The sequence below is a fragment of the Phalacrocorax carbo genome, chromosome 19 (genome assembly GCF_963921805.1).
Source record: "Phalacrocorax carbo chromosome 19, bPhaCar2.1, whole genome shotgun sequence".
NCBI lineage: Eukaryota > Metazoa > Chordata > Aves > Suliformes > Phalacrocoracidae > Phalacrocorax > Phalacrocorax carbo.
The window spans coordinates 6,420,309-6,448,002 of record NC_087531.1 but is presented as its reverse complement, the minus strand read 5'-3'; the positions used below and the strand labels follow the sequence as shown (position 1 = coordinate 6,448,002).

Below are 27,694 nucleotides of genomic sequence, written 5' to 3'. Positions count from 1 at the left end.
TCCTGTTCAATATCTTCATTGATGATCTGGATGAGGGGATTGAGTGCACCCTCAGTAAGTTTGCAGATGACACCAAGCTGGGTGGAAGTGTCGATCTGCTGGAGGGCAGGAAGGCCCTACAGAGGGACCTGGACAGGCTGGATCATTGGGCTGGAGCCAACGGTATGAGATTCAACAAGGCCAAGTGCTAGGTCCTGCCCTTGGGTCACAACAACCCCATGCAACACTACAGGCTTGGGGAGGAGTGGCTGGAGAGCTGCCTGGAGGAAAAGGACCTGGGGGTGTTGGTTGACAGCTGGCTGAACACGAGCCAGCAGTGTGCCCAGGTGGCCAAGAAGGCCAACAGCATCCTAGCTTGTATCAGGTATAGTGTGGCCAGCAGGAGCAGGGAGGTGATCGTGCCCCTGTACTCGGCCCTGGTGAGGCCACACCTCGAGTACTGTGTGCAGTTTTGGGCCCCTCACTACAAGAAGGACATTGAGGCACTGGAGCGTGTCCAGAGAAGGGCAACAAAGTTGGTGAAGGGTCTAGAGAACAAGTCTTATGAGGAGCGGCTGAGGGAGCTGGGGTTGTTTAGCCTGGAGAAGAGGAGGCTGAGGGGAGGCCTTATCGCTCTCTACAACTACCTGAAAGGAGCTAGTAACAAGCGATAGGACGAGAGGAAATGGCCTCAAGCTGTGCCAGGGGAAGTTTAGGTTGGATATTAGGAAAAACTTCTTCACCGAAAGGGTTGTCAGGCATTGGAAGAGGCTGCCCAGGGAGGTGGTGGAGTCTCCATCCCTGGAGGTATTTAAAAGAAGGGTAGATGTGGTGCTTGAGGATATGGTTTAGTGGTGGACTTGGCAGTGATAGGTTAGTGGTTGGACTCGATGATCTTAAGGGTCTTTTCCAACCTTAACAATTCTATGATTCTATGATTCTAAGAGTGTGTGTTGAGGAGAAGAGAGGGAAACTCAAGGAAGAGTTGCTTTTGAATTGTTGTCTGTCTCTGGCCCATTTTCTGTCTTGGTAGCAATACTGTAGTAGTAGGAGCGGATTATATTTTCCACAGAAGTAAATCCTGGACGCTCTTCCCATCTGCAAGGGCAGAAAGGAACAAATTGAGTCAACAGAAAGGACAAAAGTGGACTGATGCAATGAGACGATACCAAGCACAGAAGAACCTGGGGAAGAACAGCAGCCTAGTTGTACCAGGGCTTAGAAGCACAACTGAGACTTTTCTGGGATGGAGAGGGACAAAGGCACAGAGACTCTGACATCTTCCGGGGTTGGTACAGGCAAATGGAGGGCTATGATAATAAAGAAATAGGTGCATCATTCATCATAGACTGGAGAATGAGAACAAGGCAGGAGACACCATTTGTTTTGTGCTGCCACCATCCAGTGTGTGCTGTTCTGATGGACCTGCCACCCAGCAAAGAGTTGAGCTAGTGAAAGCCTCACCTGTAGGTCCAGCATTGCTGCATGAGGGCGTACATCTCTGCTGGGCAGTCCGTGGGGCAGTCCATGCGCTTCCCTTGCTCTATGAAGCTGATGACCTCTGGTCCTTTCATTTTCTACGATAGGATCAAGTGGGAAAATGCTTTAATGTTTTTGGAGCTGGCAACAGGATTAGAAAAGACAGATTAGAGCTGGGCCTGGGGCAATGTTTTGGATCCATTCACCACACACTCTGTACAGTCACTGTTTTCAACCCCAGCACCCAGCAGCGGTGTCTCGCATTGTGGCCAGCCCAGCCTGCAGACCCCATCCCGAGCCTGGGCAGAGCGGTGGCTGAGCAACTGGTTTTTCAGCCCTGCAGGTGAGCAGAAGGATCAAAGAGAAGATCTGCCTTGATTCAAACCCAACCTAATTTGTTTTGTTTTCTGCTTCTTCCCCCTTAAATTAACACAAAGCTGCAGGATCCAAACAATCTTATTTGTGCCTTTTGTAAAGTAGAAGTGAGCCCGTCTCCTTTCCACTCTGTTCAACAGTGGGAAGAGCACCAGTCAAGGTAATAGAAATTGTAGTTTCAGTGTGTGTTCAGCCTGTTATAGAGTGGGAGACTAGACTGTGGTATCCATCCGTGATGGACCCAGCCCTGCCTCACCTTGTATGGTTTCTGCCCGTAGCTGAAGGCTTCCCACATGGTCACGCCGTAGCTCCATACGTCACTCTTGCTGGAGAACTTGTGATAGAGGATGCACTCTGGGGCATACCATTTCAAGGGCCACTTTCCTGCTGTTCTGGCCTGTAGCGAAGCAAAGAGGAACCTTTCCACCATGAGACACAGACCACTCTGAGCCGAACCGGAATTCTGCTTTGCTATTTAGTTTGTGTCAAATGCAATCCCATGCTGCTGAAAAAATCCCCTTGCCCTGGGCTGGGAGCTCAAGGCCCCAAGCCCTGAGCACCAAACCCTGGCCCCGGCGTCTCTGGGTTCAGGATGCTGTCCTGCGGTGCCACCCTCCTCCTGCACCCCAGCCCCAGGGCCCAGTGCAGTTGTGCATTGGTGCACACTACTGGGAAGCTCAGCCCTGGCTCACTCTTCATCACCTTCTCTTCTCTGCTCTCTGCTCTGGCTCGTCTCCTGGGTCCTCTCTCCTGTCATCTCACTGCATTGCATCCCCCTCGCTGCCTCTGCATCCATCTGAATTTCCTCCTTGCCATGTAGATCTTTGCAAAGCCCCTTTTAATGTCACAGCAGTGAGGCCAGCCAGAGTGTGATGTGGTTGTGCAGCAAGGCTCCTGAGGCCTCAGCCCCCCAGTTAGGAGGGCTCCCGCTAGCCATCTGGATCCTTCACTGTGCTGACGCTTACCTTGTAGTAGCTGTCATCAGCGCCAAGAGCCTTGGAGAGTCCAAAGTCACTGATCTTGGCATAATGCTGGTTGACTAGCAGGACATTTCTGGCTGCCAGGTCCCTGTGGACAAAGTTTTTATCCTCCAGGTACTTCATTCCCATGGATACTTGGTGCATTAGCTCCACAATATTGCTGACTGTAATCTCATCTCTGGGGAAGATGAAAGGACAATGCAGTAATAAAGGATCTGCCATTACTCTGTACACCACAGTCCCCTCCAAGCTTTCTAGCTGCAAGGGAGAATGAATGTGGACATCTCTACTCCAGAAGCATCAGTCCCTATTACCTCGCATGAAAAGACATCTCTTTCTGCTGTTATCAACTCCCCTCCCCCTACAAAGCCAGGCTCCCATGGCAGAAGAATTTAATGAGAATTGCATAAAACCATCCAGCCACATTTTATTCAGTACTCACTTCTTGGAAGCCAAGAACTTGTTAAGTGGCCCTCCAGAAGCCATCTCCATCACAAGCATCAGGGACTCTGCCTCGCAGACCCCAATCATGCGGACAATGTAGGGGTTGTCCAGCTGATGCATGATCTGGGCTTCCTTCATCATTTCATCCTTCACTGTTTTCTCGTTGTTGCTTTTGAGCACCTTTATGGCCACATCGATCTGCTTCCTGCACAGGGCCCAAAAGGAACACACATGGGATAAATTAAATAGCAGCTGGACTCCTGTATCACAGCCAGGAATGCAAACCACTTCTCATGTGATACTGTTTGATCTTTCAACGGCAATCTCATAGCCTGTTTTGGCAGAGCCCTGCACAGTACTGGTATCCCAGGCCTGCTAGAAGGCCAAAGAGAAAAGGATCACCTCAGCCTTGTAAGTGTAGGCTGGTATTTGCCATCTGAAGATTCATCACCTCACACACTGAGATCTGCATCATCATTGCTGTTTTTCAAGGGTGAAACTCAGGCACAAAGTGGGCAAAACCCATCTTTGTGGACTCATAGACAATCAGTGACAGAGCCGAGGATTGCGCATCACCTCAGTCTCACTCCTTTGCCCTGACGTGGACCAAGATGACCTCAGGAGCATGGACTTGCTCCTCTGAGCCCAGCAAATGCCTTCAGAAGTGGCAGTCTTATGCCCGGGAGCATGCAGTGTCGATTATACTCTCAGGACAACGAGGCTGTCACTGAAAGTCTGTGGAAAGTCATCACTGACCTTCCAAAGTATCTCTTATACGTCCACCACATTATCACTTTAGGGTCCATCTAGCTAGAAAGAGGATAGCTGGGGACACGTGTGAGCTCAGCCCGGAGCACCCTCCTCCTGCTTCCTCGGCATCCTTCAGGGCGGCACTCACTTTCTCATTTTGTAGACTCCTTTCTTGACGCAGCCAAAGTTTCCTGCCCCCAGCTCCACTTCATCGATCATCAGGTGATCCCTCTTCAGGAAAAGCTTCTTATCCTTCAGTTCTTCAGGGTCACTGTATGGGCTCTCGTAGACACTGGTGTCCATGGGTAGCAGGCGTGACTTTCCTGCACCTTCCCAAGAGATACAGGTTTTTACAGCTGTGAACAACATAACCTTCCCCATCCCTCTCTCCCTCACTGGTTGGGCAGGTTTTCTCTAGTCTTGGCTAATTCTCCTTCAAGCCCCAGCATTCAAGCCTCCCTCTTGGGCATCTCCCATGTTTCACAACCCATGGCCTCTCCTAGTTACAGCTGCTGAAGGAGCCAGGATGGGGAGAGGTGTTTGAGTATTCCCACTCCACACATCAGACTCCGCAGGACCTGGGAACTGAAATGTAACTGAACACACTGAGCATTTAGTAGGCAGGATGGAAGGCAATGGGCCAGGGCTTGATTTACCAGGTGCTGGGTATGGGCAAACTGTTTTGCCCTGAAATGGGTGGGATGCTCCTGGGTGCCTTTGTAAGAAAGGGGCTTTGTAGCACAGCTCTTTGATCAGAAGGTGATACAGATGTGTCAGGTAACCCCCATGGTTCCCATGGCATCCCCAGCTCCTCTCTCTTATTAGGAGGAGAGGGCTTTCAAATATGCTCACCTACAGGCTCTGGTGTGTATCCGTCTGCATTGAGAGGCCCAAGATTTCTCTGAAAAAGTAAATGGGAATAAAGTGGATAATGCAGTCAGGGGGAAGTTCTTCAGTCTGAAATGGCAGAGGAGAGGGAGGGGGAGCCTCTGCAGCCCACAGAGCCCCAGCTGGTGACTTCCTCTAAAAGGTGGGCGCAAGAGATTGGAGTGATGTCAAGCTGACTTTTCCCTTCCAGTCCCGGCTGGCAGGTACCCCTCTGCAGCTGCACAGCAGGGATCAGACCCTGGGGGGATTCACTGCCATGGAGCCTGGATGCAGCATCGCCCTTCAGTAACCCAGCCTGTGGGCTGTGCAGGCTGAGGTGCTGAGGGCTCTGTGTTTACCCAAGCAGTGAGGGGCACACACACAGGGCTGCATTTTGCTCTCTGCCCCCTCTGCTTTCCCCATCCCCATCCTGCAGCAGCAGGGGTCATCACAGCCAAGTTTCTGCAGCTCATTTTGAGACAGGGAGCAAAGGGAAGCCCGGAGGCAGCTCAGCTTGCAGCCAGCACACCTGCCTGCCCAAAAAGTGGCACCCATGAGTGCAACAGACACTGTAAATAGCCACTGTCCAAAAAGCAGACAGCAACAAAGCAGTAGAGCACACAATTGTCCAGCACGGCTTTGAACGCTAGTGCTGCTTGCAGCAGAGTTGCTGTGGCATAAGAGTCCACCACAGATTGTGAAAGCTCTCTGAGAAGATAGGTGAATGCTCAGGCCCTTATTTAGCCTCCGCTGGGCTCTGGCATGGGCTGCTCGTATAGCCCAAACTAGCTGGTTTCAACACTGCTTGGCACTCGAAGTGGTTGCTGAGCCCAGACGTACCCCGAGGCCAGGGATGCAGAGCGAACACAAAGACCTGGCCAGCGGCCAGCGGCCAGCAGCAAGGCTGTGTTCCCAGAATCCGACCACGTCTTACTCGCTCCTGCCTGGCAAGGAGGGCAGGGGGGAGAGGGCTCCCCAAGGACAGGCCCACATGTTGCAAGGAGCGCAGTATGAATGGAAACCATTTTCAGCATTAATGGTAGCTGTGCCCAGCTATTCCTCATCCCCATCCAAGCTGGAAAGGGGACAACATTGCAGCTGGGCTTAATATATTCAATTTGAGTTACTGCCTTTTAGAGAAGAGCAGAGTTTGATCAGCAAGCTTGAAATGCTATAACATTAAACTACTGAGGTACCAATAAACAGATCCTTCCCAAAACTTACGCTCATGGAGGGGTGGGTTGGTGGAGCCGGTGCTGCAGATGCTGTGAATCAAGAGAGAGAAGGTATTATTAAGAGTCTGCCTATGCCCCAAGCAGGATCAGATCATCAGTCCTTGAAGGACTGTGTGGATGCCTGGGTCTGATCCCCTCCCCTACAAACGCCAGTTTCCACAGCTTTAGCCAAAAAATATGTGTGGAAATGTGCCTGGATGTGGGCATTATTCCCAGAGCAGCCCTCAGGGGAGGTGCAGTCCCACTGGAGGGCCCTACAGTCTCCATCAGACCTAGGGATTGGCTGAGCTGTACCCCAGAGCCCCCTGCCCAGGCGAGTGGGGGTCCTATGGGCAGGCTCTGAAGTGACATTTGTGATACTTGGGCCAGGACAAAGTGACCCGTGGTTTTGAGTGTTCAACTCAAGACACCCACCAGGAGCCGGACTTGCAGGACATGTTGTTTCCTGCTGCTGAAAAAGCAAGTCATTTTTCAGAAGTTGTCTGTTTGGCACCAGAAGTCCCTAATCCATTTGGAGCACTGATTCCCCTATCTGCTCCTGTCTTTGGGTCACCCTAGGCCAGGCCTAGAGAGTGACCACTTTCAGCAGACAACATAATGTGAGACTTGCCCAGTTTGCCAGAGGAGCAGAGACCTCACCGTTCCATCACCACCAGAGTCTGAGCAAGGTTGGACACAGTAAAGGAAACTTGGGTTGGTGCGGCTCAAACTGGCCCCACTCGGTGGTAAACCAAGGCCAGGGATGGCACTGAGAAACATCAGCTCACCTGGCATGTTGGGGTTGGGGCAGGTTTCCCTCAGGTAGAAAATCAGCCCGTCCGGTTTGAGTTTTAGGTACTCCACCAACTGGGAAAGGAATCGGAGGAAAAAGAGATTATTGCAAGGAGGAAATAATCTTTTTTGGTTTTGCAGGCAACTTGTGTGGCTTATGGTAATGATTTCTCTTAGATTTATGACAGACGGAGACTTGACTATTTCTTTCTCTCCTCTCCTCTCCGTGCACTCAGGGATGTCCTAGAGCAAGCACTTGCATACCTGGATATCTGCCAGAGCTGGGAAGAATTTGGGAAGTTAGATAAGGACCACAGAAAGACAAAAGGAAAATCTCCAGTAGGAGAGCTGGGTAGGGCATTTTCAGTGTAATGTTATTGTTGTCCCAGCCAGAAAGGTTTTTGAGTCATGTTGTGTTCGATAAAGCCTGAGAAAAACCTTTTGCTTTCCCAGAGGAACCCCGGGGTTAGCTCTGTGGATCCTGGGCAGGTTTTCACTGCAGGAACTGCTGGTTCAAGCACAGTGGGGACTTGACTCTGGCTGGAGACAATCAGACCAGCCCCTGGCCACCAGACTGCAGGGGAGACAAGGCTTTCTCTTCCCCTCCTGTCTGGCTCAGATTTCATCTGCAATTGGGAGCCTGGCACGGTTCTGTTTCCATAAAAATGCCCCAAAGTCTTTGTTTTTGATCAAATTCAGAGTGAAAACAGTCCAGGGAATTAAAAAAAAATCAGCAAAACGGAGTTGCCGTCCCCCAGACAGCCCTGCCCAGGAGGAAGTGCTGGTATCCGTCCCCTCGAGCAGGTCCGAGCTGTGTGCCACAGGGCAGAGCCAGGCTGTGGAGGGGCATGCGCCTCCCCAGCAATGCCAAGAGCTGCTGGGCCGTGTGTCACATTCCCCACATAAAAACCCTGCTCCACCCTCATGAGGACTGTTAGGGCATTACAGCCACCTCCACTTCCCAAAGCCCCTGACTCTCAGGGGTGATAGGATGTGTTTCCTGGCACTCGGATCTTCTGTCATGTAAAGATTTTGGCAGCTGGCTCAAGACTTCTGGCCTACCCTACTCTTCGCACACAAGTCAGTCACTTGGAAATTAAAGTGGCAATCTGCACATAACAGTTTTGCCCGTCCAGGAGCAGCATGGGGGAGGTGCGGGAGGGACAGCTTGGATTGAGCAATCTCATCGGGGCATGCTGCAGGGAGAGGTCCAAGGTGCACGCTGTGGCTGAACGTGTGATGTCTGCTGATGAGGTGCAAGCATCATTAATATAACCATCTCGAGTATCCTGGCTTAAAGCTAGAAATTAAAAGCATTAATCCTCTTGTTTCTTTGGGCAGGCACCACACTGGTATAAGGCATGAAGGCCGTAGTAAAGCCAGCACTATTTCAGAGCTGCTATGGTATCCCAGACTTAGATCTACTTGGCTAGGAGCGCACAGAAATGAATGCAATGAGGTGAGCTGATAGCCAGACCCAGGGAATGTAAGGGTTTTCTGGAAGTGGCTACATCCATCTATGTGCATGAAAGCCTTTAAAGCTCTACATGGCCTTTCCTCAAGGCATGGGCAGCTATAACAAGGGAAAACTGCCTTTGCTTTATTAGGACATGAGTGGTCAGCATCCCACAGTACGGTACCTGCCAGAGCGTGTCGAACTTGGTCCCCTCAGGGATGGAGTACTTGCCGGACTTGTCCTGGTCTATCCGATAGTGATATACTGTTTTGCCATAGATGAGGGAGAGGGCGTAGGCACCATTCTCCTTCCTTTCTCTCAGCCTGGTAGGAAGGAGAAATAGTAAAAGCAACTCTAGGTTTTGCCCTGCAAATTATCATGGCTGCAGCAGTGGTGGGTCGCTGGGTGGGCACTTGGTAAGGTGTCCCTGCATCCCACTGTTGGAATTGTCACCTTCCTGACACTCCTCTGCAGAGGCTGAGGAGGGACCCTTCACCTTCAGTCTCTTGCCCCTCTCCTCCATGCTCTCCAGCTAATTATTTCTTTCCCTGACTCATTCAGAAGATAAATGGAGGGCTGTTTTACCTCAGCAGAGATGCAGAGCAAATGCTTTCTCCTGTATTTTATTGGCCATATATTGTCTACGTGTCAGTGTTAAATGTCTTCACCCACTGAACCCTATATCTCATATCATCTGGTGCATTAACCAGCATACTTCATAGAGGTATCTAAACATGAGAAACAAATAAAACTCAGGATTGGCTCTTCATGGATGCCAGACACTGTCTGGACAATAATAGGCTTGGGGTGTCAGACCTTGTCTTTGGAAGATCTGTAACTACAGTCTGACCACATTCAGCTAAACCTCCTCTCAGGAACTCTCACATGAAACAAATAACTACGAGGTAGTGGAGGTAGGGATATGGTAAAAAGTACAGGGATCACAGCATCTGCCAGGGTTTTGCATACTCACAAGAATTTCCCATCAGGTTGTGCCCCAGAGTAGAGCCTCCGTTCAGCTTCATCCCGGGCAATGCTGCCATGGTACCAGGGCATCCTCTCATGGGCTGTGGTGGCGATGAGCTTCTCCACCTGTGGGGCCTGGCTTAAGATGGCCTGTTCGAGTGCGTCGCCCTGGAAGAGAGTGAGAAGCGAGCCCTCCTGCCACTCTGCTGCATTGTTGCATGGCTTCAGCACAGTGTATTTTGTACCCTTTGGGGCAGATGACAGAGGAAACTTGGAAGGTCTTGGAAGGCCTGTGGCCTTAATCGTGCCTACAGCAATAGTGGGTTGAATTCTGTTATGCTGAAGAGCAGAATTCCTTCCTTATCTAAACTGGCCCCATCCCTCGAATCCGGCTGAAGTCCATTGACTTGCTGGTGAAGGAGGAGAGAAGTCATCACATTTGTATGGGGGACCTTGACATCAGGCTTGCAGGGTGTCTTTCAGCCTTGCCTTCGTGGGAGAGCAGGACCTCTTTCTGGTGCCTCTGCCTTCCTGGCTGCTCATTGTCCCTGGACACTAAAACTTGCCAAGAGCCCTGCAGTCTGGAAATCATGTTGGAGACCCTAAATTAATTTCACTGGTCCCACACACTTTATAAACAGCTGTAGTTTTTTGTTTGCCAGTAGGTGGCAATGTCTCTTGTGTTATCTACAGATCAGCTTCAGGGAGAAACCCTATAAGATACCTGATTCTGTCAAGCACCTTTGGTCTAAAATAGGCAAAATTTAGAGATCTTTTGTAGAAAGTCTCCATAAAGAGAGTGCCTGAGCCATCTTTCTGCGAGGACTTGGAAGTGGCTGAGTAGTGACTCTCAAGCTGACAGCAGGTAGAAGGAAATGGCTGCCAGTGTGACCATTTACAGAGTTTTGCCTTATACATATATTATATATATTCCAGTCCGCAATAAAATGCAGGAACCTGTCTGTAGCTATTTGTAAATTTAAATGACAGACCTGATCCAGTACCCAGTACCTCAGTCTCATAGTCAAAAAACCTCTGCTGACTTCAAAAGCGAGGAAAACCTGAACAAGAATTTAAGTCTGGTTTCATTACATCTTCAGCCCAGTGTTATGGAGGCACAGGCACCTCACATGGAGAGCAATGGTCTAACTGCAGCGAGTGTCCCATGTGCTGCAGAGGAACAAATGGCACACGGGGAAATGCTTGCAAAGTTGCCCACTTTGCAAAGTATGCAAAAGCTCCAACGCCCTGCAAAGCAGACACAACACGAGCTGTTCAGAGGAAGAGTCTGAAGGCTTGGGAAGATGTTTAGACTTGTTTCTGAAGAAGAAACAGCTAAGAGTGATTTAAGACTGTTCTGAATGCCAGCAGCCTCTGAGGAGAAGGACCTTGCTTTACCATGCTGTAAGAGGGAGATGACAGAGACAGAGGAGGTCAAGGCGGCAAGAGGCAGTAAGCCCCGGGAAGCACTCCTTGCACAGTCCCACACCACCTTTGGCAATGGCCAGTACCTCTAGTTGCCACGTCTGCCGGACATATTCACGGACCATATTGTCCCTCATGCTGTCGAAGACACCGGGCTGGGGCTCCACACCACTGGGGCGGTTGCAGGGCTTGCGGAGGGTGCAGCAGAGCCCATCAGCATCCTTGGAGTAAAACTCACAGAGCTCCTCTGGCCCACAGTGCGCTTTGCCCCCTGCAATTGCATAGGTACCGTTCATCTGGCGCTCGATGGCGTAATGGTAGAACTGCAGGTTGCAGACCATGGAGAGGACATAACCCCCCAGACTGCGCAGGCATTGCCGCAGCAGGAACAGGCCATCCGACATCCCTGCCAGCTTGAGGTATTCCTCCGCTTCCAACCTGGCAATACTGCCATAGTAAAAGGGCAGGTGAGCAGCAGCATCTGGCATCTCTGCGCGCTTACTGGGGCTGCTTGGGTTGGCTCAAGTGCTGCTGGTGCTCGATCTGGAAGAAAGAAGCAAAGTTCTTCACTGACACATAATTCTGCAAAAAGGTTTTATTGGAATTCAGACCTGGCTGCCTGGAGATTCTTCAGCCCTCAGCTGACTCTCTGCAGCGTCATTTTGAATATCGCATGGAGAGTAGCAGTGGGTGCATTCATATCCCCAGCCAGAGAATCCCATGGTGATTCCTCTATCCTGCCCTGAATGCAGCCAGAAAGTGTAAGTAAAAATCCATCTGACCTTGATTTAAAGATTTCAAGCAATAGAGAATGCACCAAATCCTCCAGTGAATTGTTCCAATGGTTAAATACCTTCACTATTAGAAACTCGTTTCTTACATCCATTCCGAAGTTTTTAGCTTTGACTTCCTACCATTTTCTCTCCAGCCCTGTTCACAGTAAAAGGAAATTCTTTTGCCTCTCTGAATAAATTCGTTTTGCCATGAGGGTCTATAAGGCCAAAATCTTAAATGGAATAAGAATAAAATGTTAAATGGATGTTAAATGTCTGAAAAACTTTTAGATACACAGTTGCACCAAACACAGCACACTGAAATAAAGATAAACCCATGTGCTTCTGGGCAGACATTAACCACCAGTTGACAGAACAAGAAGGAACCTTCCTCTAATTGTCTCTTCAAAAATTTATGGACTTTTCCCCGCAATACCTGACCCTGGCTGGTTTCTGAATTTGGCTGATACTCTTATCCCATTTGGCAGTTCCCATTTCTACATCGTGCACATGCTCCAGAGAAGGCCGGAGCTCAGACGTGGTCAGCCATCACCACACGGTGAGTTTAATCCCACTGTCTCTGTCAAGGTGCCATGTGCAAACGCTACTGGAGCCCCCTGTTCAGAACAGCTTAAAACCAGAAATGAACCTACCACTGTGCTGCTGCAGCACCAGCTCACGGTGGGAATCCAGCAAGAAATGGCACTTTGTTGACTGAGTCACTGCAGAGCCCCTCCTGCCAGAGCTATAGGTCTTGTGTCGAATCATCTAAAATCCCACCCACAGAAAGAAGCCAATTTCTGGTGATTAATGGAAACATTATCATATTCGAAGGGTCTAATTTGTTCCCTGGGGCCTGATCTTTGATTTTCTCATTGCGCAGATGTTGACCCCAAAAAGATCAGAGTGTTTGTCTCCATCTCCCTTTCCCGCAAACATGTCGCATTCAGAGCAAAGGAAACATTGGCTCTTTGGCCGGCGCACTGGGTATTTGCCCTGATTCTTCCCAACATAGCTCTCATTTCTGAAAAATGATGGGAGAAGTTGCTGCCTGATGGGTTGGGCCCACTACGCTATTCCAGAAGTGGCCTCTGGTTTCAGGCAGTGGCTGGAGCTGCGCCTGGGCTGGTGGTCAGCCCTGCTCCGTCTCACCCAACCCGCTGCACCCCGCTCAGCAGCACAGCGACAGGGCTGCCTCCTGCCACACGCTGGCACTGCTGGAGCTGGGCAGGGGTTGGCTGGACACGTGCTTTGCATGGGCAGGAATGGGGTAGGGGTCAGGAGGAAACTGCTCCGGAGAAACCGTTCTGCTATGTGCACCCTGCTCTGCTCAGCCTACAACAGCAAAGATCCACGGGGAGCTGGACTTATGGCAACCAGACTCTTCTCTACCAATTTGTTTGTTGTCTTCATTAAGCCCAGAAATGGCCCTGATGAGAACAGGAAGGGAGAGCAGGCTCCACCGAGGAGGCGTTTTAGCTGAGGCAGGAAACCACAACAGGAAGCCGTCAGTGGCGTTGGCAGCTTGGGTGCGGGACTAGCGTAAACTGTATCAGGCACAGCACAAATAAGCCTGAGTTGTGAAGCCCCTTTCATCAAATTCAAAATGAAGCAAACTGGGGTCTTGGCAGACCTGCCAGTCCGGGACACGGAAGGCAAATGAAAACACCCTGTAGCTCAAACCCTAACCAGAGTCAGCGCTTGGAACCAAAGCAAACGTCCTAATGCCTTGATGCCTCCAGGGATCAAAGCAGCCCAGACACTGGACAGGCATATCCCCCAGGTTCAGGTCCTGAGATGAGATGACTGCCAGGTCTTCCCGACCTCAGCCTGGTCCCAGGGGAGGGCAGGTTCCAGGAAGGTGGGTTGAAGCACGTGAGGAGGAAGGATTGCAGCTCTTGGTTTTAACTGCAGAGTCAGGCTCATGAGTCATGTTCACAAGCCAAGGAAGAGGAAGTGCTGAGTGGGCAGTGGAAGGTCGATGGCCTTCTTCATGTGCTACTAATTTCCACTAGCTACCCGGGATAAACAGTGATTAGGTACACGGATGCTGCACCCAAACATGTTGATTCCCTTTTCTGGAAAGTCCAGGACCAAAACATCACAGTAAATGGAACATGTTTGACAATTGTTCAGACAGGTGAAAATGAGACGGCAGAAGCCACTGATCACCACCGAGCTCCCACAAAGTTTCCAGCTGCCTACACAGGTGGTTCTCAACAGACTGCTTTTCCTCACCCAGCACAGGGCTGTGAGTCAAGAAATCCTTACAGAAATACAAGAGTGAGCCCAGGGATCAGAGGTTGGCTGAGGCTATGCCACGCATTTCATACAAGCCTTGCTGCCACAAATGAACCCTATTAGAAAATTACCCTTATTAAAAAAAAAACTTCTGAGTTCCCAGCATGAGGAAAGTCACCCCCTGAAGTCTGAGAGCAGATTTGAACAGGATGATTTATAGCCCCTCTAAAGCTCTTGCTTTTAAAAAGTTTGTTCTACCACCCTGGCTCGCTGTTTTGCCCAAACACCAGCCCAGGGTCTTCTGGGCATAGCTAAGCTCCTCTTCCATCTACAGCTCTGTTCCTTAACCCTACCACTGGGTGGACCTGACACAACCTCAACGGACCTCCACAAACCACACACAGTGTTGTTTTCCTGTGCTGTAAAATGCAGACAAAAATTACAACAGATTTCATAAACATAACAAACTAGTGCCCGGAAGAAGTTGTGCAAGGGACCCTCCACCACTATTAATTTCAAGTAACAGGGCCTGATTTTTCCTGCACCTGCTTTAATCCCTGTCCCTTGGGCTGCAGCAACCCAGATGCTGGGTGTTCCTGGAAGCTTCTGGTGCTCCCACCAGGTTAGAAACAGCACTCAGGGCAAATGGCTGTAAAACCAGGGCTCCTGTGCAATGGCTGTGTTTGCAAGCTGGTGTTATGACATGAAGATGCACTGAAAAATGCAACACCCACGTAAAAAGTGGTCAGAACTGTGCACCATGGCACACAGGAAAGCCAGGCAGGAAGCTATTGAGATGTCAGTCAATCAGATCTATATATAGCTGGCCACTTGCTTTTACTTAGATCAGACAAGAACCTCAGGAACTGGTTTGATTTTATAATTTCTTAGAACAGCAGAACCACTTTGTGTGAAGCCAGAGCCAGTCCCTGAGAGCAGCAGGGTACATTGATGAAGCCAGAGGAGGCACTGGCAAACTTCAGCATCCTGTTAAGGCCATATTTTCTGTATCATTGTCCTGGCAGCAATAATCCCTTACAACACAGCCCTGGCTGGCTGGGCTGTCCCTTTAAGGTGGCTGGATCAGCGTGGGGGAGAGGAGGGACCTGCCCAGGGGACACCGGGGAGCCAGCAGGGAGGGCTGGAGGGTGGGAACCTTGTGATGGGGAACAAGCCTGGAGGGGTATAAAAGGAGATCAGGGGGATTTCTGTGCTTTGGAGATTGTAGTAGGAGCTTGCTGCCGAGGTTTGTGTTGGCAATGTGGGGAGGGGTGTGTTTAACAGTTCTCTAAAAGGTGTTTAATTGTGGGTGGGGGAAAGAGGTAACTGAAAGTAAGATCCTCTATGGTAAATGTGCCTGTGGTGTTGCTGAAAGGTCAGGACAGGCTGTCTGATGGGAGCTGGGGTCTCTGAGCTTCTCTGTGAGTTACTTCTGCTGCTCCCAGGGCTGGGGGGAAGGTGGGGGGTTGAGCTGTGGCACAGACAGCAGGTGGGGTGCTGGTGGGCAGGGGGAGCAGCCCAGCCGCAGGGGCTTGCCTGCCCTGCAGCAGGAGCACTGCATGGGCAAAGGCAGCTGGGTGGGCTCTGTCCTGAGCTCCTAGTTGGCCTGTGCTGCCTTCTTGTCCGCTCCTGATGCAAATTGGCCTCTTTGACCACCTTGTGGGAAGGAAATAGATTTCTTGTGGTCCTTTGCCTAGACCCACCTGCAGTTAATGTGAAAATAAATGTGTTTTCTTATGGTGCTGTTTATAGCCCCTTTGTTTCAGTGCTTTAGGAAAGCACTAAGTAAAGGTTTGTACCCTGGATTATTTCAACCCTCCTGTTGTTTACTGAGCTCTCAGGAGTGGCTGCAGGAGCTGTGCCTGGTCCCCACCGAGGGGCAGCCGGCTGGAGGAGTGGGGCTGAGCTTGATGAGAGGATGCTGTGGCAGAGCAAAGGTGTAGGCAGGATTCGGAGGTAGGAGAGGTGCAGAGAGGGATGGCAGAAAGCAAAATGAGTCTCAAGCAGCAGCTGCTTCCCTCTGTGCCTGCAGAGGTAATGGGCATGTATAGGGGCTTTCTGGCTTCCCCAGAGCAGCTATCCCCTGTCCCTTCCCCTGGATTCCCTTCTGTGGTTCCCGATTTGATCTAAAAAACTAGGTTTACAGTGGAGACCCTGGTTGAAGATGTGAAGGGCTGAAAAATGTCTACAGCACACAACTTACTTTCCCAAGTCATTCTTCCCAGGGGCAACTGGCACGGTGCAAGAGGATGAACTGAAGAACTGATTCTTAGAGCTCATGCACGTTTTTTAAATCTTAAACACAAAAGACTTGAAGTTACTTTGATTCAACTTGAAATGCTGCTTAGTTTTAAAGAAAAACCTGAAAAACTTAACTTCGGATTGGCCAGACTACACTCATCTAATTGTTCTTGATTAATGTTTAATTCTTATTTATGCATTCAATGGCAGCTCTTCCCAAGATTTCCTCATGAGCACTTACATTCCTGTCTATGTCTGCTTTCCTAACCTCTCTGCTGACTACTCATTAAAGCCTCAGCTACCCAACCATTTATTAACACTTGAATTATGTGTGAGTGGGAGTTTATGAAAGTGTGACTCTATTTATGTTTGTACTTATAAACAGCATGCCTTCTGCTTGCATGTGAAGATAATAATCTTTTTTACTTCTCAGTGAATATTTCTGACTCAGTCCTGCCTGAAATGGTTGTGTCTACAGAAACTCCACAGAAAAACCTGCCTGACTTCCACTAAGGACCTTGTCTGCTCTTGCTGTCCTTGAAGCAAGCAGGTAAGTCCAAGCTGCCCCTCTACTACCCGTTGGATCCCAGGCCAGGTGCAGAAGTGCTTCACATACCTCCTTCTCCTTGGAAGTGGAACATGGGAGCCATTAGGCCCCAGGGACAGTCCACAGTCCTCCTTGGAAGGAAAAATGTTAAATTCCACAGCAGCACTTGCAAGGCCCGAGGAAGGAGTTGGTGCTCCTATGATGTACTTGGTGTGAAAGCTTGTAACAGTGATAAGACTGTACCGGACACAGGCTTTGAGAAAAGCTGGTACTGTGAAATCAGTACCCCTCTTCCCCCTTCTCAATCCTTGCCTAGAGACCTAGTGCCACCCCATCACACTATTATTGGACATCAGAAATAAATAGAAGGGATGGTTCTGCTCAAATGCTCGTAGCCTTGGTCTTATGGTACATGTAGGCTAGAAGCAGCCAGTGCTGACCCAGTGGCAGGGCTAATAGGTGACTAGTCTTCTGTGCCTCTTTCCACCCAGGATCTGAGCTAGGCAGGCTGCCTTGGGTCCCCTCAGCTCTTTTAAAACACTTATTACCATGAACCAGTGCTCTTGCTTGTAGTTAAGTGTTTGAGAGGCTAGTGCATGAGCACACTGCTCACAGCAGAGCCAGCCTCACGCTTGTATCTGTGCCTGGAGGCTCCGAAGCTGCCATGTGTTACCTCTGCTCCCATCTTGTAGCTCTCACATCGTTCCTCCTTGCTCTGTTTCAACTTGGCCACTCTGAACCTGTCTGAGTAGGCAAGGGTGCTCATCCTTCTCCAAAAGGGAGAAATGGTGCAATAGAGCATGGAAAATTGATTACATGCTTGTTTGGTGCAGTCAGATGGCAATAAAGGCCTGAGCTCATTCATATCCTGCTGGGGACTTGTTTTACTTCTGTGGTTGTTTGTCAAATGCTAATGAGCGGAAGCAATTTGCTCCTCTAGCTTTGAGAGCAGGAGACAGGGAGGGGGCTGGGGAGTGAGAAGGCCACCTGCATGGGGCCTGGTGGGTATAACTATCTACCTCTTTTGTTCAAGCTATTGTTTTAACAGCTGGGATTGCCTTGTTCCCAGAAAGCAGTTTTCTGGTGTTGCCCTGCTTCCTCTGAGCTTGCAGTGCAGCTGCCTTGCAGGTAGTGTGAGTGCCTCCCTGCAGGAGACCAGGCAGATATTCCTACAGTGCCATAGTAGGGGAGTCAAACAGGCAGGGTGCAGTCCCCTGAGGCAAAGCACAGTGAGAATGTTGCAGTAGGAAGCTCTGAAACATGCAGATAGTGTGTTACTACCTCTGGATTAACACAGGTGAAATGCTGTATGCATGAACTTGCCTCCTATTTACATGTGGTCATGCCTGTGGTGCATTGCATGTTCTTTCTACCAGAGTACACCTGTCTCTTACTAAAACCTTGTTGTCTAGTTGTACACTGCTTGGAGTGTGGATGGAAAAACACACCCAGATGTGTGGATCTTGGCATGTTCCTTGGCACCCAAGGAGTGCAGCACAGAGCAATGCAAGGGGCTGCTCTTAGTCTGGGTGAGCACTGGCTGCAGAGCTGACTCTACTGCCACTAACTATAGCAGTTTGGGCTAAATACTTGGCTCTTCCCTAAGGAATGGGGTATTATTCTTTACCTAGTGCTTCTCTTCCATTAAAAGATCCCTGAGCAAGTGTTTGTCCTAGGTAGGAGCCTGGCAGACTCTGATAAATCAGAATGCAAAGAAATGTCCCTGGTGAGCAGCTTCCCTCTCGGGGCAGCTCTGGAATAGGTGGGGTGCTGGGATCCACGAGCAGGGTGACACTGCTGTGTGATGGGGTAAAGGAAAGTCACTGTGTTGGCCTAAGGCAGCTTGTGCTCATCTATTGCATGTAGGTTTAGTTTGGAAGGCTGTGAAAACACCCTGCTGCTCCTTTGTAGAGCCACTGAAAACACTCCTGGCTCCAGACCCATTGATCCTGAACAGCTTTTAATTAGGGTCTAACCTACGTAGTTAAACACAGTAACATGCATTTTCCTGCCTGGTATCCTGAGTGCTCTTGTGGTCTGATAACTCAAGTATGGGTCATTGTGTCTAAACAAATGATGTCTAGATGCTTGTCCTGGGGATGAGTGAGCACTGAGCTTGTCCCTGCCACCAAGGTGGAGCTGGTGTTGACAACTAACCAGAAAGGAGTCAGTACTCCAGCAGGCTTCTCTGGGTTTTGGGTCTAGCAGATGGTTTCATGGAATCAGTGACAGAAAACTGCAGTGACGTGCATAAGTTGGAAGAGAAGAGCTCTGGTTTTTTGCTTGCTTCTACCTGGCCTTCCTGTGTTATAAGGTAATGGTTTTGGCTGGAATAGAGTTAATTTTCTTCACTATAGCTGGTACAGTGCTGTGTTTTGGATTTAGCATGAGAATAATGTTGATAACATACTGATGTTTTAGTTGCTGCTAAGCAGTGCTTATACTAGTCAAGGACTTCTCCAGCTTCCCATGTTCTGCCGGGGGCACAAGAAGCTGGGAGGGGGCACAGCCAGGACAGCTGATCCAAACTGGCCAAAGGGATATTCCATATCATATGATGTCATGCCCAGCATATTAACTGGGGGGAGCTGGCCGGGGGAAGCAGCGATTGTGGCTTGGTGTCAGTCGGTGGGTGGTGAGCAGTTGCAGCACTTGTTGTTTGGCTGGTTTTTTTCTTCCCCCCAGGTTTTGCTGCTCATTTCCTTTGTTATTTTCCTTTATGTTATTGTTACTATTAGAATAGTTTATTAAAATAATACTTACCTTAACCCACAAGTTTTCTTACTCTTGCTCTTCCGATCCTCTCCCCATCCCACTGCAGTGGGGGGAGTGAGCAAGCAGCTTCGTGGTGCTGATTTGCTGACTGGGGCTAAACCGCAACACCTTGTGAAGGGCTTTTGCTGAAATAGCAACTTAGTGCACAACATCATGGGCCTAGAGACTGAATCCTGCCAGTACAGACCATTTGGGGAGCAGCAAGCTGCAGAAATATTGAATGAGGTCTTTACATGAGGGATTGATGGTGAGCCTGTGGCTTGAGCCCATTCCTTGGCACTACTATGGGTAGCACAGAGGGCTTTGAGCCGCATCGGTGTGCGAGCACTGGCTGCGATATATCTTACTGGAAGTAAGTTGGTGCTCTGCACTGGCTTGGGTCCTTCTGATGGTGCTGAGCAGGTACCTTGTCTGGAAGGACGGAAACCTGCTGAGCGGGTTCAATGCTGCTCTGGACAACGTACCTTCTCACCTCTGCCCTCCTTGACGCTCTGGGTGGTGAAGTGGCTGACAACTCTATTTCCAACCACAAAATAATGGTGTTTTTATTACATAAACGTCTGCATTTATGCTTTGCATTTGCCGTTTAAAAATAAATGTAATAGCTGAGCTTGAAGTTCAGCAGCGCTTTTTTTTTTGCAATGCCTAGAGACTCCCTGAAAGATCACAGACACAGTTTGCACTGCATTCCAATGCGCAGTCTTTGTCCTGAAAGCCCAGGAGGAAGAAGAGGCAGGGGAGGAGGAGACAGGCAAACTGAGGAGGACTGTTGTGTGCACAGTTGTGATTAGGTCAGGTATAGAGCTCTAAAATCTTGATCCTTGGCTCCTGGTGAACAGGGCTCTGCAGCCCCTGGGCTATGACGCCTCCCTGATGGGGCCCTGACTTTTTGTACTGTACTTGGTAGGGTGCTGGGTTATCGGATCTACTGGTGAGAGACACAAGCTGTCTGGAGGTGACATGGGGGGGCTCACCTGCCTGCTGGGTGACCTTCAGTTAAGAGTTTAACTCATGTGAAGCATTTAAGAGGAAACCTGATTCACTGAAAATACATTGCATCTGACTCATAGGCTAGTACTTTGCTGGTTGGGTCTCAGTCCTTTTAATCATTCTGCCTTAATTTAGCCTTGAGAGGAAACAGTTACTGTGTCCCCATCAGTAACATCTCCCTCCTGAGCATACTCTCCTCTTCTGTGGTGGTTGGTCTGTTTCATATGGTAGATATAGTCAGACATTGGCTGGTCTGTCCAAAGCTACCTGGCTTCTCTTCTGTCTACTATACAAAATGTGTTTTTAAGGCATTCTTACTCTGGACAATATCTCTATGCAGATAAACTTATTCTGGTTTATAATCTGCCTCTGAAGCCATCCCTGGTGCCCTGCAAGTCCCTCTTGGAGAGGAGGAGGATGGGGATGGGGAAGCAGGCAGTTGCCATTCAAGCCAGTACTGAGCAGGGTTGTACTGGTGCTGCATCAGTGCCATGCGTTGGTCACCTGAGCTTTGCCCAAACAGAGGCTTCCATGTGCCCTGAGCTGCCCTGTAACTGTATGTAGCCAGTGGACAGGGGCCCTGCTTGGGGGCATGTCGGGTGTATGTTACTGCTCACATATATGGAGCCAGCATTGCTGTGCTGGATCTTCAAACATCTCCAAAGCAGGTGTTAGAGGTGGCTTATCCTCATCTTCCAACACAGCTGCCCCCAATATGGGACACAGCAGCTTTTGTGCTCTGCGGTGCTGGCACAGGAGTGCCTGAAACAGAGACAACCTTCTCTAGCACTACTAGAGGGGATGTAGACAGGCAGAGTATAAATATCCAACATGAAAGTTGGCTGAGACACCAAAGCAGCTTCTCTGTGCTTGCAGTAAGTGCCATGGGCTCTAATGGTCATGAGCCACAAGGTTTCTCAATCTCTCTTTGAAGGCCCAGGTGAAGGGGGCTAGCAGCAGATCCAAACATGACAAAATTAATGTGTTGGGCACCTGGTGTTTGCCACCAGCGCTGCAGCCACAGTGCTTCCTTTTATGAACAGAATATTACTGTACAAGTGGATGAAAGCTGCTGGCAGAGCACTGGGTGCACTTGTTGCTTCTCAGACATACAAAGATGAGCTTTGTTTATGTGGAGCAGACCAAAGCATAGTTCCTGCAGTTCAAAAATAAAGCCATTTTAAAAAAGGAAAATACGACCTATGTGGTTCAGTACCGCTGGCAAATATGATACCAGCACTTTGCTATGAGAGTTCTTATTTTGGTAGGTGATTTGATACTATGAGTGTTGGAAATATTGCAAGTTCAGGAGAGAGCAATGAAAGTGATGGAGGGCCTGACTGGACTGATTAATGAATACAGCTGTTGGGGATGGAGTATGCACATTAGTTGTTGACCAAGTGTGATGGGGAAAACTTGAGAGCAAAGTAAGAGAGCATGATCTTTCAGAGAGGAAAAGCTGTTTTGGGTGTGCCAATAAGATGATATGGGGATAAAGGAGAAGATATTAATCAGTGGAAAGTAAGTCTGGTAATCAAGAAACATTTCCTAACAAGATCCCTCAGGATGTGGAACGGGGCAAATAGTGGAAGTCCCATTGCTAGTCACTTAACACTGGATCAGAAAACGTACTGTAGGGAACAATCTTCTACAAGCAGAAAGAAACTGGGATGAGCTAATAGGACTTTCCCATATCTAATTTCTGCAATTCTGAGTTCCATTAGGGAAAATAACTCTTTCAATTTCTTTCTCTGGCCAGTGTAACTTCCAGTTCAGCCAACGTTCTGTGGAAAACAAAAACATTGAATGCAGAAGCATTTTGCTTCTGCTGTTGACATTTTTGGTGGTCTTTTGTTGAACATCAGTGTCTGAAATGCGAATGAAGTCCTCTACTTGCTTGCAGACTAGGGTGACAGGCACAGCAGTAAATATTCTCCTGCACATTTTCATAATGAGGCTCAGTGATCAGCTATGTGATGACTAAGGTGAAAAAAATCTCATTCTCTGTGGTCTGGTAGTTCTTAGCTTTTGTCCTTTCTATGCTCTTAATGGGAGGTTGCATTAATCAATGTCTTCCTGTGCTCAGCCTGTTCTTGCCATGGGCAAAATGCACTATCTCCCTTAACTTTTCCACCAAGGAGCATTGGACTTTGAACTAACCTTCCAGCTGAACATCCTGTTACAAGCACCCACCCTCTTTTCTCTCTTGGATGCAAGAAACTAAAATGAGTAGCAGAGGGTTAATGTTGTATTACAGAAAACCTGGCTACTCAGCTTCTGCTTCACCCTCCTGCAACCTCCCCTTGTCAGATGGATGTGTGAGATGCAAATAACCCATCAAAACAAATAATTCAAGGAATGGGGCTTTGTGGTGCAGAGCCCTCCAGACTGCTGGATTGCATCCAGCCGTGGTGGGACAGGCTGGGTGTTCCTGCCTGGAGTTTGTTCAGGCGCTGCTAGCAGAATTGTTGTTGCTCTCCCAGCTTGTTTTGTAGTGGGTATGTCTCGGCAGCAAAAATTAGTTGCAAATAAGCTTTTCTTCATTGCTCTCAGCAGAGACCCAGTGGAAATCCTTCCAGTTTCCAGGGAAGCCAGGGTGCTGGCAGCTGTGCAGGGCATGCCCTGCCCTGTGTGGGCCCAGCTGAGTTCCCAGAAGTGCCCTTGTAACACAATTAGAGAGATGCAGGCAGCACTGAACACCCCTGAAAATTTTGCCTCTGCCTCTAGCACCTATTGCCACATTTTGCTGTGGCCGTAGGGCTTTTCCCTAGACTATTGTCTGTTCCTCCATCAAAACAATGTTCCTCGGGGCAGTATTTGCTGGTTCCTCTCCCAGCTCAGCCACAGTGCTGGAGTCTGTGCTGAGTACCCTTCTGCACAGTTAGACTCTGGCAGGGCCCTTGCTGAGACCCCTGTGCCCTTTATTTCTTGACATGACAACGGCTACAGGACCTTGAATGTTTAATATAGGATATGGGGAGGATGCTTCTTCCACTGGTTTATAGAAATGTGCATAGTTTCACACTCTTCCCTAGGGCTCTATTAACTTAATAAAATAATGTTCTAGTTGTCTATAATATTTATACCTCTGCTGCCTTAGCTCTGCACATGAAAGATTATAGTCTCAGATAAGAAATGAGGGGCAAACCATATGTGTATGTCTTCACAAGTAATCTTCAGGATCTGCACAAACATCTCACAGGAAAAGGGTAATTATTTTTGCTTTAAAAAAAAAATAATCTTACTAACTTTCCTCCTGCCCTGCAGATCACACTGGAATCTAAAAAGTTGTTGAGATCTATTCCAGAGCCATACACTGGGAGTTTTCTAATGAGATGGAGAAGAGATGGGTAGGAGCAGGATGGCAGATGGGCAAGGAAAAAACTGAATAGGCTTCACTGGCCCAACCTATCATAACTTTGTTACTTAATAGGCTTCTGCTGAGGGATTATTTAAAAGCTTTTCAGAAGCACAAATAAATTGTTTTTTAAAATTACTTTAAGGGTTTAAAATACTTGGCCAGCTTCAGTCTCCTGCTCTTTTTGGCCGAAATGAGAGAGGACCTGGGCAAAATGAAGTGGTGTTGGGCATGTCAGACGCAGAAGGTCTTTCTCTGAGATTTGAGCTCAGGATTTGAGTCAATGACTGATAGATGAGGGGTCTGGTATCTCTTCCAGCATTGTCTGTCACTTGCTTTTCTGTCTGGTTAAATGTTGACAGGCAGCAACAACTCTAAAAGTGCTTGGGGAGAGTGACTCTTTTGGTCAAATCTTCATAAAATAAGGTTTAAGACTCTGTTCACTGCTATTATCCAGGTGCTTGAGTAATCAGAGTTAGAGGATAATGTAGCCCCAGAAATGGCTGCTCGGCTCTTTTGCTGCTCAGTTGTTTCTGCTTTGCAGTTTTGCCACTCATCCCAGCACTGCCTGACTCAGGACCCTTCCAGCAGCCCTGGGCAGAATCCGGTACATCCCATGGACTCCATCCTGCTGCAGCTCTAGTGGAGATCTGAGCCGCCCTGCTAGTGTTCCTGGTGGATGAACTAGAAGGCTCAATGTTCTGCCTCGGGCTTTTAACTCTTGCAACAGATGATTTTTTCAGTATGCATCCTGGAAGGCTTTAAAATTGCTCATCTCCTTTGCAAACTTGCTGTGCTCCAGTGCCTGCAGCTGGAAAACCTGGCAGGTAGTGAGTGGTTATCCCAAGAGCTGGCACTCTTCCCTGGCCCCTCAAAGGCTTTACCCCAGGCTTTGCCCAGAGTGAAAGGACTTAAACCCCTCACAATCCATGACTCAGACCTTATTGTAAGCATCCTTGTTCTCTTGTGGTTTCCTCCCCTGCAAAGATAGTTTTAGGTATTTGAAGAATGCAACTTGGTGCCTGATAGGATTAAAAAGACCTTGAATAAGCTCGTAAAGTCATTGATAACATAGACTTGGACATCAGTGCCAAGATAATCACTCGAGGAACTAGTTTAAATCAGCCCCTTGTGACAGTCCAAGGCCAAAGGACTGATGAGCTCATTCAATGACTATATATGGGCAAAGGAAACCCAAAGTTCAACCAGCGGACAGGTGAGGAAGACCATCAGAGACCACTGGAGGACCCCCGAAGACCACTAAAAGGACAACTATGCATGCAGCTTGAGCTTTTACATATGTTAATGAATCCTCGGGAATCTTATGAATATGTATGACTTCATAGCATATAATCTTTGGAAGTTTACCGAATCACTGGAGCACTTATGGTGGATCAATCCCCAGTGCTGCCCAGCGCTGTAATAAAGGATGCCTGCTTAATAGTGACTTTGTTGCTATTGAGTTTTATTTCGGGAACTTTCTGGATGCTCTGCTTCCTCTTACGGGGAGGTTCGGACTTTGAAAGATAGTATCCGTGAATTTTTGTATCAAGAGTGAAGAAAATGTTGGTGCTTGAAAATGTGCTGATGGTGAATGTGCTCTGCACCCATGTGCCATCTTCCAATTCTTCTATATTTCTAGGCAGCTGAGGGATGGCATTGATGATCCCTCTCCTGCAGATGAGGAAGCTGAGGGAGGCAGAAGAGCTCGTGCCATGGTAATGCTGTGGGGTGAGGTGCTCCCAAGCAACGTGCTTGCTTTCACATTATGCTGCCTGTCATGGTAAGCACGTTGCATCTATGGATGATCTAGGATGGGCCTTAGAAAAATAGACAGTTTGTCTTTATGCATGCTTTTTTTTGGCCAATGAGGCTCAGATCTGAAGTTTTTTGTGCTGTTTTAAAATTCTGTGGAATTCTCAGAAAAATATAGTATTATATGAAGCTTCCTATGCCACTTATTGTGCCAGACCCCTAAATCTGTTTGAGTTATTAACTTGCTGCAAAAACTGTGTGTTTCATCCCCTCGGGCACTCAGGAGTTGAACTGATTGCTTTCTGATGTATTTCAGGATCATTCAGAATAAAAAGAGCTATTTATATGTCCCAAGGTACAAGAGACAAGTCTTGCTTAAAGGTTCAACTTCTATAGCATTCATGCTCTGTGGCTTATGCGCATCTGTCCCTGCTAAAGTAATTCTGTCATCAGCTGAGAGGAGTTTATAAACCCTCCTGCCATCCCTTCAGGTCCAGATTAGCTACGCAGTTGCAAATACCTTCAGTCCTGTGAGGGTGGTTTTTTTGCATGCTCAGGAGTGTCCAAGTACTGGGCTGCTGCAAAGGGTTCCTATGTTCTGATGCACCTGCAGAAGGTCCTGGGTGAATCGGCTGCTCAGGTCATGCAGGGTCTGGCTAATGAATGGCACGGAGAAGTGTTTAGTAGCTGTGGCTGCCTTGAATAACTATTGTCTGCAAAGTTATTACATCTGTATTGCACCTGGTGACCACAGCCAGATGTGTGCAGTACCGAAGCAAGCTCAGCTATCTCTGCACGGTGAACATAATGCAAAGGCAGGCGCTGATGAGCAGAATGGGATACCTGATTTTCTGCAAATCTTGTTGGAAGCCAGAGGCTGTTATGCAGGCTGGCTTAAGAGGCCTCAGTCCTCCGTGACTTATGAAACTAGGTCTTTGGCTAAGCTGCCCTGGTATGAACTGGGAGATGATGGCAATTAGCAACCCTGTTCCTTTCAACAGTCAGAAGCAGTCTGAGTTCATGCTTCACCAGGGTCTTCTGAAATGCTCTGTTAGATGATGAATTTAAGGTCCCCATGCTTGTTCTTTGGCACTTGCTGATCACTAAAGCAGCCACAGGGAAGTGCAAGATGGTCCTTGTATTGCCAAGGGCATGTTTACCATCCCAGGAAATTATCTTCCCAGCCCTGTAGGAAAGGGCCAGAGCAGTGATAAGCTACACTGTGTCTGACTGGAGCCAAGGGCACTGCACTGGCAGACCTGGCATCTCCTGGCTTTAAGGTTATAAACTAGGTAAATAAGGTAGAAAGACAGCTCTGAGCTAACAATCTGCAACTCGACAGCAAAGTTTATTGCATGTCAGTTGTTCTGTTTGGAGCTTTAAAAGACAAAAGATGAATCTGAGCTTGAAATCTAATCTGCAACAAGGAGCAGAATTCTGCAAGACCCAGCTGAGCTTCCAAAACCGCAGGTGTAAAATATTGTCCTGGTGGTTAGTGACAGTCTTGCTAGGTCTTCATCAGAGTGGGAGTGCAAACTTTGCCTCGTTGCTGTTCAGGATTTCTTTGAACACTATTTCAAAGCAGAGTGAGACTGTTCCTTTACTGGTATGTGTTATGAGGATTAAACAAACTTCAGACTGCACAGGATTACAGACAGGGTGGTTGTAGGAAACGTCTAAAGAGGAAAATTAATATAACTAAAGACTTAGACTTCACCAGCTCTGCTCTTCTTGCAAAAGCTTTTTAGCTCTGAAGGGCAAGTATGCGTTTGCATGTGACCAGCATGCATTTGGGCAAAGCATGTGACTTGCAAGTTTGCTTGTAGTAGTGGAAGTTTGTGTTCACCATCAGTCATTTCCTATATGAAAGGTCTGTTCTGAGTGTTGAAATGCTCCACTAACAGGCAGCTTGCTAGCTCCATTTGCCAAGCATAAAGCTGAGGCATAGAGAAATAATGGGCTAGATCTGCACAGGGCTTTTTGTTTATTTTAAATAATAATGGCAAAGACTTTTTTCCAATCATTCAAGTAGGATTTAGGGAAGTAGAGTTATCTAAGACCTTATTTCATGCTTTATCTTTACTACCTCCCTTAGAGTGTCTATAACTTTGTTTGCTGGCTCTGTATGGAGTTTGTAGAAAGCTGCCAGTGTTCTCCATGGCCCCTGGTATCTGTCTTATGTTCTGGGCTCTCTCCAGCCTGGCCTCGGTCTCTGCTGCGCCCATGCAATTCCATACCCAGCAGGGCCTTTCCTGGCACCTCTGGGGGTATTACAAGACTAAGCACG

At 48.5% G+C, this 27,694-nt stretch overlaps 2 protein-coding genes across 2 annotated transcripts in view; one reads left to right on the top strand and one right to left on the bottom strand.

Moving 5' to 3' along the window:
• Positions 1–672: 672 nt before the first annotated feature.
• The window catches only part of LOC104043221 (tyrosine-protein kinase ZAP-70), a 29,259-nt gene continuing 2,237 nt past the window's right edge, over positions 673–27,694 (bottom strand). Inside the window, exons 2-13 of the mRNA XM_064469404.1 lie at positions 10,814–11,270; positions 9,310–9,470; positions 8,521–8,659; positions 6,877–6,955; positions 6,099–6,139; positions 4,860–4,908; positions 4,156–4,336; positions 3,256–3,462; positions 2,799–2,991; positions 2,090–2,230; positions 1,444–1,556; positions 673–1,077 (exon numbers count right to left, since the gene is read on the bottom strand). Of these exons, the coding sequence (XP_064325474.1) occupies positions 954–1,077; positions 1,444–1,556; positions 2,090–2,230; positions 2,799–2,991; positions 3,256–3,462; positions 4,156–4,336; positions 4,860–4,908; positions 6,099–6,139; positions 6,877–6,955; positions 8,521–8,659; positions 9,310–9,470; positions 10,814–11,215 (1,830 nt within the window). The 5' untranslated portion in view covers positions 11,216–11,270 and the 3' untranslated portion in view covers positions 673–953. The remainder of the gene's footprint in view (positions 1,078–1,443; positions 1,557–2,089; positions 2,231–2,798; positions 2,992–3,255; positions 3,463–4,155; positions 4,337–4,859; positions 4,909–6,098; positions 6,140–6,876; positions 6,956–8,520; positions 8,660–9,309; positions 9,471–10,813; positions 11,271–27,694) is intronic.
• Positions 16,412–27,694, top strand: part of ADAMTS10 (ADAM metallopeptidase with thrombospondin type 1 motif 10) — an 82,445-nt gene continuing 71,162 nt past the window's right edge. Inside the window, exon 1 of the mRNA XM_064469387.1 lies at positions 16,412–16,532. The gene's annotated coding sequence lies outside the window, so the exon portion shown is untranslated. The remainder of the gene's footprint in view (positions 16,533–27,694) is intronic.